The 13347-nt window shown below is 36.6% G+C and overlaps 1 protein-coding gene across 1 annotated transcript in view; it reads left to right on the top strand.

The window, feature by feature from the left end:
• LOC102949619 (zinc finger protein 782) overlaps positions 1-12253 on the top strand; it is a 134967-nt gene extending 122714 nt beyond the window's left edge. The window contains 1 exon segment of the mRNA XM_042963877.1: positions 7977-12253. Coding sequence (XP_042819811.1) covers positions 7977-8759 — 783 coding nt within the window. The 3' untranslated portion in view covers positions 8760-12253.
• Positions 12254-13347: the final 1094 nt, after the last annotated feature.

Below are 13347 nucleotides of genomic sequence, written 5' to 3'. Positions count from 1 at the left end.
TTTTTTACTTCAGTTATTTTACTTTCATGTTTCAAATTTTCAAATTCTAAAATTTCAGAATTTTAGTTTACTTTTTCATTACATATCTATTATTTCTGTCTCTTTATTTATATTATTTATTTGGTGAGACTTCATTACCATACTTTCTTTTGGTTCTTTAGATGTGGTTTCCTTTAGTTATTTGTATATATTTGTATATATATATTTATTTAGTTATTTGTATATATTTCTTAAGTTATTTGTATATATTTCAAACAGTTTATTGAAAGTCTTTGTCTAGTAAGTCCAGTGTCTGGACTTCCTCAGAGGCAGGTTTTACACTGTTTCATATATAGTTTAGGGTTTTCTTTTTTTCTGTGTATGAGCCATACTTTTTCATTTGTAGGTCTCAGATTTTTATGGAAAACCTGACATTTAACATATAATGCGCCAGGGTGCCTGGGATGGCTCAGTCAGTGGAGTGTGGGATTCTTGATCTTGAGGTTGTGAGTTGGAGCTCCACGTTGGATTGAGAGAGTACTTAAAAAATAAAATCTTAGGGGCGCCTGGGTGGCTCAGGTGGTTAAGCATCCAACTCTTGATTTTAGCTCAGGTCATGGTCTCATGATTTGTGGGATCAAGCCCTGTGTCAGGCTCTGCACTGACAGCCTGGAGCCTGTTTGGGATTTTCTCTCTCTCTTTTCTCTCTGCCCCTCCCCTGCTTACATGTGCACTCTCAAAATAAGTAAAAACATTAAAAATATATAAATAAGTAAAATCTTAAAATAGGTATGTATATATACATATATCACCTGAATATCACCAACCGCTGCTGCTGTTATTTGTTTAGTGACTCTGTTGAACAGAATATTTACAACCTATATTCTTTGTCATATGTGGCCACTAAAGTCTCCACTCCATTAGCTAAATACCAGCAATTGCACAATGATTTCCTTAAATATTTGTAACCAGTAAGTCTCCAGTCTTTGCCAAGATGCTCTTATGTTGGGATATGCCTTCAACAGTAACTTGATATTTTGTATTCACTTTCACTTTTCTTTCACAGAGTCTCAAGGTTAATCAGAGGCAAATTTAGTACCTTCTCAGATATTTTCCTGAATATGCACATAGCCCAGAGGATGTGTGCCACCTTCTAGATTCCCAGAGATATGTCTGAGCTTTTCAAAGCCCCTTCTGGATATACCATGTTCCAGCTTTTCCCTTTAAGCTTTTAATTAGACTGTTTTCCTTAATTGTTATAAACTGCCTGAAGTAGCTATGATGGTAAACAATATCCCTTTTTTTTTTCATTAATGTCATGTCCTCAGAAAATGCTGTTTGCAGTGTGTGAGCTTTAAGTCATGTCAAATGAAGATAGCCTTATGAGTGGTATGTTCCAAACAGGTCAAATAATGACAGTTCTCTGGAAGTGGGATTCATCTTCTAATTTAACCTCAGTTTTAGGCACTAAGAACTTGCATCTCACCATTTTATTACTTGGGAAAAATAGGGCATATGGGTCTGGGCAACATTTTGGTAGCGTCTGCCATTGCTCTTCCCTTACCGCAAAAAGATACCATCAGTGGCCTCAAGGTATGTGTTTTATTTACTTTTCCCTTACAGATTAAGTGTTCTGTAGTGGAAATAAGCAATATGGATCTGAGTGGATTTAAACAATAACTCTTTTCCCCCTATACTAGCCAGCATCACATGGGGCAGAAAGGGACTTCCTCTTAATTGTGCCCCAATCCTCTCTGTGACATATTGGGTTCCTGGAGAAAATCTCACAAAAAGGTACAAATCACACTATGTCTGTGACACACACCACATCCCCAGGGACTTCACACTCTAACATTATGCACATGGGTCTTTAGCAGGTTGTTAAATTTTTTCTACCTTTATCTTCCTATTATCTTATGTGAAGTTTGGTAGCATAAGGTCCAGTAAGCAAACAGGTGGGCTCTGATTCTCCCTACAGTGCTTATCTCTCCCCTCATTTCAAATTATTTGTTATGCAATTTCATTTCTCTGATGATTTTTTTAAAATACCTTAACTTCCAACCTGCCCAGCTTGTTCTTGTTTTAAGGCTGCTCTTTTCAGCTCTCTATATCTCTGAACTAAAAGCCAAAGTCAAACTATATGTTTGTAATCTTTTCTAATTTGATGAGACTTACTGTTTTTATTTTTAATATACAAAATGCACCAGAAAATATTTTGATTAGATTATCCTGTATGTTTCAGTTACTTAAATTTGTTATTTATGTCATGTAAATCTTCTGTGTCAGTGGTCAACAAATTCTATCTGTAAATGTCACATAGTAGGCTTTGTGTGAGATAGGATCCCTAGAAATACTGAACTCTACAGTTGTAGGGCTATAGCAGCCATAGATAACATAACAAATGAACATGACTGTGTTCCAATAAATTTTTATTTACAAAATGAAAACAGGGGCACCTGGTGGCTTAGTCAGTTAAGCATCCAACTTTGGGCTCAGGTCATGATCTCACAGTTCATGAGTTCAAGCCCCACATCAGACTGTGCTTACAGCTGGAGCCTGCTTCAGATTTTGTGTCTCCCTCTCTCTCTGCCCCTCCCCTGTTCATGCTCTGTCTCTCTCTCTCAAAAATAAATAAAGATTAATATTTTTTTTTTAAATGAAGAAAAACAGTGGGCCAGATTTTTCCTCTTGGCTGTTGCTGATCTCTTCCTAAATCTCTATTGTTTTGTTTTGTTTTTTTCTGCTTGCCCTCTGAGTTGAGAGTTGTGTTGAAATCACCAGTTATAATTATGGATCCCTCTATAACATTTCTGTTAACTTTTGTTTATACATAGTTGATTCTCCCTATTCTCAGTGGTTATTTTCTATAAAATCACTATGAGCACTGAATTAGCAAATACTGAATCATTGTTCCTAGGGGAAGTACAGGGTTAAGTTCCTGTGAGTTTCCAGTCACAACATTTTGGTCCACCATTCAATATGCAGTCTTATTTTATGTGTGTTTCTGTTTAAAAATACCTTATTTAATATATTGTTGATTCACGAGCAAGAACTAACAGCCATCTGCATGATAATTAATTCTCAAAGTTTATCTAACACTTGGTTTCTCCCTAAGGCATATCACAAACTTCCTGCTCTTGGGAACACTAGACTGCATTTCTGCATTACGCAAGGGTGGGGAGCATTTTAAAAAGTGAAAACACTAAGAAAAAGCACAAAAATGCCAAGAATGCACTAAATAGACTGCAAAAAAAACATTTGTCAAAGCATTATCTTGTTCAGTTCCAGCTGGAAAAACATGTGCTGAGCACTCAAATTTTTTTAACCATTCTGCAAGTGTCCATAAATCCTGCAAAATCATAACTGTTGAGGTTAGAAGTAAATTTTAGGTGAATTTGCAGATACAGAATCAGTGAATAATTAGGATTGACTGTATTTGGAAGCTGTGCTTTCAAATGCATACCAATTTATGATTTTCATATCTTCTGTTAAAAGGATCATAAATTGTTATTATGATACTTTCTTACCTTTATTTTTTTTCATGTTAATATAACCATACCAACTTACTTTTGCCTCATAATTACGTGTATTTTTTTTCCATTCTGTTATTTTCAATCTACAATATATCCCTCTCTATTAATTGGGGGGGGGGGGGGGGGTTGTTGTTTTTAAGCTGTTAATCTTTCCTTTAATTGGACTGGTTTAGCCCAATGGTTGGCAAACTTTGCCTCTAATGGGTCAGATAGTAAATGTTTTCACATTTTATAGTCCTAAGGTTTCTGAGGGGAGTACTAGGCTCTGCTGTTACAGCACAAAAGCTACCATGAACAGTACAGAATGATTGGCTGTGTGTGTGGTTATGTTGCAATAAAAACTTATTTAAAAAAGTGGCAAGCTGGATTTGGCCACAGGTCATAATTTGCTGGCCCCTACCCTAGAATATACCCAGGGTAGTATATTGGGGTGTGGGATAAAAATTGGAGGAAATTTATCATTTGTGCTTTAAAAAATTTTAAGACAAAAGTTTTACTAATATACTTATTGATAGTACATGTGTAGAACTCATAAAAATACAAAAATTAAGTTAGGGGTACCTGGCCGGCTCAGTCAGTTGAGCATCAACTCTTGAACGTTTTTACTAGTTGAGTAGTTCCGAAACAAACTTAAAATTATCAGGGTGCCTGGGTGGCTCAGTCAGTTAAGCATCTGACTCTTGATTTCAGCTCAGGTCATGATCTCACAGTTCATGGGTTCAAGCCCCACATCAGGTTCTATGTTGACAGTGTTCTTAGGATTCTCTCTCTCTCCCTCCCTTTGAGCCCCTCCTCCCTCCCCCCCCCTTAAATAAACATTTCAAAAAATTAAAGTTAAAATTAGATTCAAAAAAGCGTCCTTTATATTCATTTTAAACTCTTTACAGTAAACATAAGAATGGTTTTTAGGGGTATTTTCTTTGTTACCTAATTATGAACACTTCACATTGAGCAGAAATGTACTGTTGCAGGCATCAGTGTCATTCAAGGACGTGACTGTGGAGTTCACCCAGGAGGAGTGGCAGCAAATGGGTCCAATTCAGAGGACCCTGTATAGAGATGTGATGCTGGAGAACTACAACAACCTGGTCTCAGTGGGTGAGCATATAAGTGTAACTTATCCTCATCACACCACATGGAAAGTATTTCCTTTTTATACACCAATACACATGAATACTTTATTTAGATTTTAATGTTATTTAAGCATTTCATTCAGGAATATAAAATTATTAGCTATGCCCTTTTGAAGATAAAAGGAGCGTTTTGTCAGCTCTCCATGATAAATCCAAACCAGGATCTTCAGGATGCAGCTCTTGAAGCTCTATCTTTTTTACACTTTTGGAGACTAAAAAGCTCATCATCTGTCCTAAGTACTCCATTGTTCCCTGTTTACAGGTAACTGTATTTTCAAACCAGCAGTAATCTTCAAATTGGAGCAAGGAGAGGAGCCTTGGTTCTTAGAGGAAGAATTCTTAAACCAGAGCCACCAAGGTGAGTTACTGAGCACTAGCAGATAGAATTCTGTAGGGGTGGTTAGACTCCAGAAGGTCAGTTTGGTGATAAAAACCTTTATATTTCAAGACTTTTCTTTTAGGCTCAAAGGTGCAAAAAGCACCAATCAAAAGAAAATGATTAATAAACTTGACTACTTTAAAATTAAGAACTTTGTTTATAAAAGATACCACTAAAAGGATGACAAGACAAGCCACAGAGTAGCAGAATATGTATATAGTACAAGTAACCTAGAAAGGATAAGTATCCTGAAAATGTAAAAACTTCCATAAGTCAACATAGGAAAAGGTGGCAACCCAACTAAAAAATAAGTGAAAGACTGAACAGGAACTTTCAAATGGCCATTAAATCTTTGAAAATGTGTTCAGTCTCATTAGCTTTCATGGAGTGCAACATAAAATATAAAGTGTTATGAGAGATGTATGAGGTGACATTAACAAGTTTGGCAAAGCCAAGTCCTGATGAGGATGTGAAATATTAAAGAATCTTACTCACTAATGGAAAATGTAAATTGGTAAAACCACTGTGTTATCAGAAGGATGTTATCAAATCATGGTAAAGTTCTATATAACTTGTAACCAAGGAATTCCTTTCCTAACTGTATACCCTACAGAAAGGCATGATTGTATTCTCTAGGATAAAGAAAACAATATTTGTGGCAATATTGTTTGTTTTTGTTTAAAATTGGGTACATCAGCAGTAGGATGAAAAAATAGTTGTATTCCTTAAGGGATAATTAGCTATATAATATTAAGCAAAAGAAACCAAACAATATAAGTATGCATGTATGGTTACATTTATGTAAATGTCAGAAATGCAAAACTCAATTACATTTTTAGGAATTCATTTTTTGGTGGTAAAACTACAAAGAAAGCCAAGGAAACAATTATATAAATATTCGGAGAGTATGAACTCTTAAGCATGAAGTTGTAACTGGGCAGAAACAACTAGGGATTTTTGCAGACCCATTTTGGGTTCTGTTTCTTGACCTGGTTTCTAATTACACCAGTGTTCACTCGGTACTGTTAAATTGCACATATAAGTTTTATGCAGATGTAAATCATGTTTCATACTTAAGAGAGTGAAGAGATGAACCAAAAATAAATGATATTTACAACTCATAAAAGCCTCAAAGGAAGAGCATCTAGAATTCATAAATGATTTGGAGCTTTCTTAAGTGCCATCTCTGCAGTTAAGGCCTTCCATGATACTCCATTTAAAATTGTACCCCTTGGAATACCTGGCTGGTTCAGTCAATAGAGCATGTGACTCTTGATCTCGGGGTCCGGAGTTCAGGCCCCACACTGGCCACAGAGCGTACATACTTGCATACATATATAAAGTATACCCCTCACATCAAATTGAAATGTGGAAAATTAGGATGAGGTGATCAGGTACACTTATTCAACTTTGATAAAGGTACCACAGCAGGAATTGAGCAGTGAATCTAATTTAGTTGCAAAAATGGATTTTTCTTTCATCTTTTTTCACTTGTTTGTATTTCCATAACTTATAAGATGGTTAGAGTCTAAGCTGTAAACTTCTTAATTTAATCATGAGGAATCTTGTACTCAATTTTAATTTGATGTTGAAGGATTTAATGAAAATAAGGGATATCAAATTGGAAGTATAGACTCTTGAGTATTTTACCAGTATGGCCTCTAGATAGTGTAGGGCTATATAATATACTTCCTCAAAGCAAACTCTTCTTCTGTCGGGCCTAGCCCATCAGTGTTCATTATCTCCTAATTTTTTTGTTACTTAATTAATACTAATTTTTTTTGTACTTAAGTTTATATAGTCCAGTTGGGTTCATCCCATTATCTGATTTTTCTGCTCCCTAAAATAACCACTCCTGTAAAAGTCTATTCAATTTTATCATTCTCCACCCTGGTAGGAAAATCCAATTTATTACAACCCAAATAAAGATATGTATTTATTACTAGTTTCCTCTCTCATTTTCACTGTATTGTTTTTTAAAGCAGAGTGAAGATATACACACAAATAAATTATTTAATCTTAAAAAAAACAAAAAGTGAAATATAATATAAGCTATATGTCTGTGTCCCAGCCATAAGAAATGTAAGATTTATAAGATGTTTTCAATTTATCTCCATTTTAGAAGATTACAGAGATGATTACCTGATCAAGAGGAACAAGAAAATCAAAGACAACCACTTTCAGGAAGTAATATCCATTAATAATAAACTATTGACTGGAGAGGAAGAGGAAATTTTGGGAAAACAGTTTACTCTGCACATAGCTCCTGTTTCAACAAAAATGTCCTGTAAATATGACTCATGGGGAGTAAATTTGCAAAGTATTTCCCAATTTATCATTAATAATAGAAACTATTCAACAAAAAAACCAGATTGCTGTAGTATATGTGAAAATTTGTCTTTCAAAATTAAGTTTGAGAGAAATCACACTGGAGAGAAGTTATATGAATATAATAGAAGTGGGGAAGCTTTCAGTTATAAGGAAAATCCTCCTGAGAGTCAAAAGTGTCAAACGTTGGAGCAAGCTTTTAAATATAATGAAATTGGAAAAACCATCTATGATGAGGCTGCCTGTGTTACACATAAGAATATTCACACAGGAGAAAAATCCTATAAAAATGATGGATTTAGGGAAAAAAATGAAAAAACAACTGTCTTTAACTATAAAAGAACTGGGACAGGGGAGAAATACCCTCATCTTAACCAATGTGGGAAATCCTTCCGTGAGAAGTCAGCTCTCAAAGAATACAATAAATTCAACATGGCTGTGAAACATGAATGTAATGCAAGTGGGAATAATTTCTACAGGAAGTCATACTTCACTCAACCTCAGATAACTGTCACAGAAGAGAACTCATTAGTATGTAATGACAGAAGACAAACTGGGGATAAATCCTTTGAATATCATGAAGATAGGAAATCCCACCACATATCAGCCCACAAAGTACGACAGCGGAGTCACTCTGAAGTAAAACCCTATAAGTGTAATGAATGTGGTAAATCTTTCTTTCAAAAAGGACATCTCATTCAACATCAGAGAACTCACACAGGAGAGAAACCATTTGAATGTAATGAATGTGGAAAAACCTTCTCCCAGAAGTCACACCTCAGTACACATCAGAGAATTCACAGAGCAGAAAAACCCTATAAGTGTAATGAATGTGGGAAAACATTTGTCCAGAAGTCAACCCTCAGGGGACATCAGAGAATTCATACAGGAGAGAAGCCTTATAAATGTAGTGAATGTGGGAAAACTTTTGTTCAAAAGTCAACCCTCAGAGATCATCACAGAATTCACACAGGAGAGAAATCCTTTCAGTGTAATGAATGTGGGAAAACTTTTGGTCAGAAGTCAAACCTCAGAATACATCAGAGAACACATAGTGGTGAGAAAACATATCAGTGTAACGAATGTGAAAAATCGTTCTGGCGAAAAGACCATCTCATTCAACATCAGAAAACACACACAGGAGAGAAACCTTTTAAATGTAATGAATGTGGGAAAACTTTCGCCCGGACATCAACCCTTAAAGTGCATCAAAGAATTCATACTGGGGAGAAACCATTTAAATGTAATGAATGTGGGAAAAAATTTGTCCGGAAGGCAATCCTTAGTGATCATCAGAGAATTCATACAGGAGAGAAACCTTTTCAGTGTAACAAATGTGGGAAACCTTTTGGCCAGAAGTCAAACCTCAGAATACATCAGAGAATTCACAGTGGTGAAATCTTATAAATGTAATGAATTTAGAACATTGTCTAAGAAGTCAACCCTAAATATTTACCAGAGAATTCAGGGAGGGAGGGAAATCCTGTTGATATAATAGCTGTGGAAAATCATTGTGGCTGAAAGACCAATCCATTTGACTCCAGAAAATCCACACACGAGAGGAACCACATACATATGAATGTAGGAAAACCTTTATCCAAAAAGCAACCTTGAATATATATCAGAGAATGCACACAGGCTGATACTCCTTTCAAGATACTATGGAAAGCCCTCTTGAAAGAAGCCATGCCTTTTAAGATAACTCACACATAATTGTCTGGGTCTCCCTTTCCTCCAAATAGGGCTGGTGGACTTTGAATGTTCATGTTGTATGCCGTATCTAGTTCTGACAAAAGACCTCCCTGACAAACTACAGGGATACTGTCAGAATAAAACAGAGATGACCCAAGACAACCTTGGGTATCATGCTTCAACATGGCACTGCTTTTATAAGATAAAAGGGTGCCTGGAATATGTGGAACAAAATTCTCATTCCCATCTTTACCATTTGAACATTTTATAATTAAGAAGTAAGCTTTTGTTAAGCTCTTAAATGTTTAGGTCTATTTGCTTTTGAACATAATTTAGCCATCCCTCTGCTGGGGAGGTAGAAAACTATTTGAGTAAGCCAAGCTTATGTCAGCCAGCGGGTATAACACTTTAAATTAAAGTGTGGTGTTGGGAGGAGTCTCTCAAAGATCATCAGAGAATTCATTTAAAAAAAATCACCATCTTTCAATGTAATGAAATAAATAATACACCTGTAACAGGGCTTTCGATGAACCAAAATGTTGAAAGGTTTTTTGGTTAAAATATGAGTATACCTCATGCAACTAAAGTAAATGTGGCTTAATGTCATGAAGCCTCTCTCCTTCCACACTTCCTTTTACCTCCATATACCCCAATATTCGCTGCTTTAGGGGAGAGAAATTTTCCTGTCTCCAAAGGGGACACAAGGCCATTGACACCTACCCAAGTATTTGGGGGAACTTTGAGGGAGGAAAGGGGTCCAAACTTTTCTGGATCTATGAGATACAAGTGCCCAAGTCAACATCTTATCAATTTCCATGTGATTAGAGGGTATCTAGATTTAGAAAATGTTGTTAGGGCAGGGTTTACAGTAGGGAAGGGAAATGAATTTGATCTTGGAATAAAGGAGGCCCTTTAGGCCAGTATACTGGGATTATTTCTAAATCTGAAACTATAGTAGGAATGTGTTCTATGCTATATTTCCCCTTCCCATAACTCAGAGGAGATTCTCCTAGTCAGGAAAAGTTGTGTGTAAAGAAGATAACTTTGAGGTCTCACAGCCCTTAATGACTACCTTGGGCTTCAAGTCTCTGTGACTTGTCATTCTGTTGATTGGAATTTCTAGCAAAAGGAGATGCCCTTGGGGTGGGGGAGAAGGGTTATTTGACTTGATACCCTAATGAGGCTATGAAGTATACTCCTTTTGTAAAGCAGCCATTAGCTTACTCTTGGGCTCTTTTACACTAGACACCTGACTCTGACTTGATATTCCAATTTTAAGGTGTCATCTTGGACTTAACTGGCTAACAAGATGTAAAGTACTCAGGCCTCATGTGTAAAATGCACATGGTATATTTAAGAATACAGCTGTCTTGGTCCCAGAAGTATCTCAGCTGTACATGAGGTGATAGCAGCTATCCCTTACAGAGGAAATTTATCCCCCATTCTGCTGCGTGAAGCAAAGCTACTGGCTCAGTAGGGCCCTCAGTTCATAGAGGTTACTCTAATTGGGCCTGGTTCACTGAAAGGCTAGTGAGAACCACTTGGGCACTGTGACTAGTCAACCTTATTGCCATTAATGCAGACCTAAAAATTGATGTGGCTGATCCTCTCAAGGGGCAGGACACAAGGATGTTCTTAACTCTAGCAGATATTCCCTTTGATAAAACTTCTGGCATTTTTATTTTGGGTTCTTACTGTGCCTAGCTGCTTGACACACCAGCAGTAAAACTGCAGACTGACAAAAGCACCCCTTTTTGGTGCTGTGAACTGTAGGGAAAAGTCATAGCTGCTGACATCTGGGTTGTTAAACTAGGTGCTCTTGGTAAGTGACTATTCTATGGTAATACCGAGTGGAACCAAGCTGCTAAGTAAGACTTCACTACCCTGATTGCCAGCATTGCTACCTGGATCCATCATCATACTGATAGAGCAAAATATTCACCATTTTAACTGCATACAAAGTAAAGGTCTCTCTATGTCCAGTGCTTCCTTTGATGTCATTTGACCTAATACAATTTTTTCTTTTGTATTAATATCCAGTGCTCCACATACGATAATTCACCCCTTTCGTAATGATTTTAAATCTGTTCATATTCTAAATTGCCATTTGTAAAGATATTGCACAGAGCTGCTCATGACCCATTCCCTGCATTCTGTTATACTAGCAACATATCCACCTTTTGGGATCAAGGCTAGCGTATACCTCATATGAGCCAAAATATTCCTTTTCTAGCCTGATACTGAATTTTTTCACTGAAGAGTATTTGAATCAAGAAAAGGAAAATATGTCCTAGGACTACAGAAATGGAACATCAGATGCCGGTTAAATTATTACTCTAGGGCTGCCAATGGCCTTGCAAAGATGCATCTGCAAAAACAGAAGATAATATCTAGTTAGTGCTATATTCCCTAAAAATAATCAAGAGATTATTGTTCACTCTGCTTTTATAATAGTTGGTAATATAAAGAGTCCTTCTTTCTTAGTTTCTTAAGTTTCAGTTTCTTAAGATATTTAGAATCATCTCCTGTATACCCTTTTTTATATATAATCTTTTAGAATTGTGATTGGATTTGCTATTAAGTTCAAGATCATCTACCCATTAGGATGAAATAAGTCCACCCAGGTAATCTGAGTCACTCATTGGGAGTACAGGTGACAAAGTCCCATGATTGGACACTTAGGCTTTACCTGCTGTCCCCTTGCTGGGGTAGGCCCACAGGACAACTCCCTGTATAATACATTATTAACTGGAGACCATGGTCTGTGCTATAGCCATGAATGCTTCTTTCTCCCTACTTGGCTGATGACCTTTCCAGATCGTGGGCTTTTATTCCAACATGGATGACACATCTAGAGACCCTGGAAGAGTCAATTTTCTGTCTGCCTGCCTATTAAGGACCTTTATGCTAATTTTAAAAAGCCTCCATTGAGGGCAGGAATTTTTATGTTCTGTTCATAATGTGTATCTCAAACAACTGAAACAGACCCTCTACATATTGCTCACTCAGAAATACTTCCTGAAGGTGAAATTATCAAAGTGAAATCTGAATATATTTTCTTTTGATGCTGCAAATGATCTTCTGTGATTATTCATCATTTATTATAAATAGTTAAGGAAAACTATTGCTATAAGCTCCACTCAAAGACTTCTATTCTGGATATTTTTTTTTATTTTTTTTTTTTAACGTTTATTTTTGAGACAGAGAGAGACAGAGCGTGAACAGGGGAGGGGCAGAGAAAGAGGGAGACACAGAATCTGAAACAGGCTCCAGGCTCTGCGCAGTCCGCACAGAGCCCGATGTGGGGCTTGAACTCACGGACCATGAGATCATGACCTGAGCCGAAGTCGGACGCTTAACCGACCGAGCCACCCAGGCGACCCTGTTCTGGATATTTTCTAAAGTTGATAAAAGAAACGTGTTTATTAATGTTCAGAAGTGTACAGTTCTTCAAATATTTGTCACCCAAAATAAGATTTATTTTCAATAAACTAGAATTCCCAATTCAAAATTATGCCTACATATCAGTTTTTATTAGCATTGTACAGTGCAGGCATTTTTTTTTTTACCTCTTTTGTTTGTTTTTAGCTTTGCTTCTACTAATTCAAGCAATTTTGCAAAACAATAGTGATAGTAAATCAGATTTTCAAGATCCAACCAGAAGACAAAGGAACTGGTTCTTGGGGTCATCCCTTTACTCCATCGTGCCAGTAGTTCCACTCATTTTTAATTTCCAAATAATTCTCTTGGCAGCTCCAAAAAGAAGTATTTTCTCAGGTTCAAGGATCTACTGAGAGAGGTGTCTGATGCCAAAAGAAGGGGCATAACATTTGTTCTGAGCTGCCTCCATATTTGTCTTTCCTTGCCAGGTGTGTAATACTTTTTCTTCCTCACATTAAAGGTTCCTTGGAACTCCAGAAGAAATAATACATCATGCCTTTTTACGAGGGCAGCTTCACACTATAATGAGGGAGAAACAAATTTATTTTCTTCCTAGAGACAGCACAATCTCCAAGTACCATTAGCTTGCCTGGACAACTGGCTATTTTAATGATCTTTCAGTATTCTAAAAAACTGACTTCCATGGGCCCCTGACTGGCTCACTTCATAGAACATGGGACTCTTCATCTCGGTCATGAGTGCAAGCCCTGCATTGGGCATGGAGCCTACTTAACAAAAAAAAAAAAAAACTGCCAAATCCCAGAACAGTATAATTAGCTTAACTACCAGATGATTGACTCTTATACATAATTAAAATAAGCTAAGAAACTAATTTGCCTGACCTGTGCCAATTCTACTTCTC

The sequence above is a fragment of the Panthera tigris genome, chromosome D4 (genome assembly GCF_018350195.1).
Source record: "Panthera tigris isolate Pti1 chromosome D4, P.tigris_Pti1_mat1.1, whole genome shotgun sequence".
NCBI lineage: Eukaryota > Metazoa > Chordata > Mammalia > Carnivora > Felidae > Panthera > Panthera tigris.
Note: the sequence above shows the minus strand (reverse complement) of the source record. Positions and strands in the feature narration are given on the sequence as shown.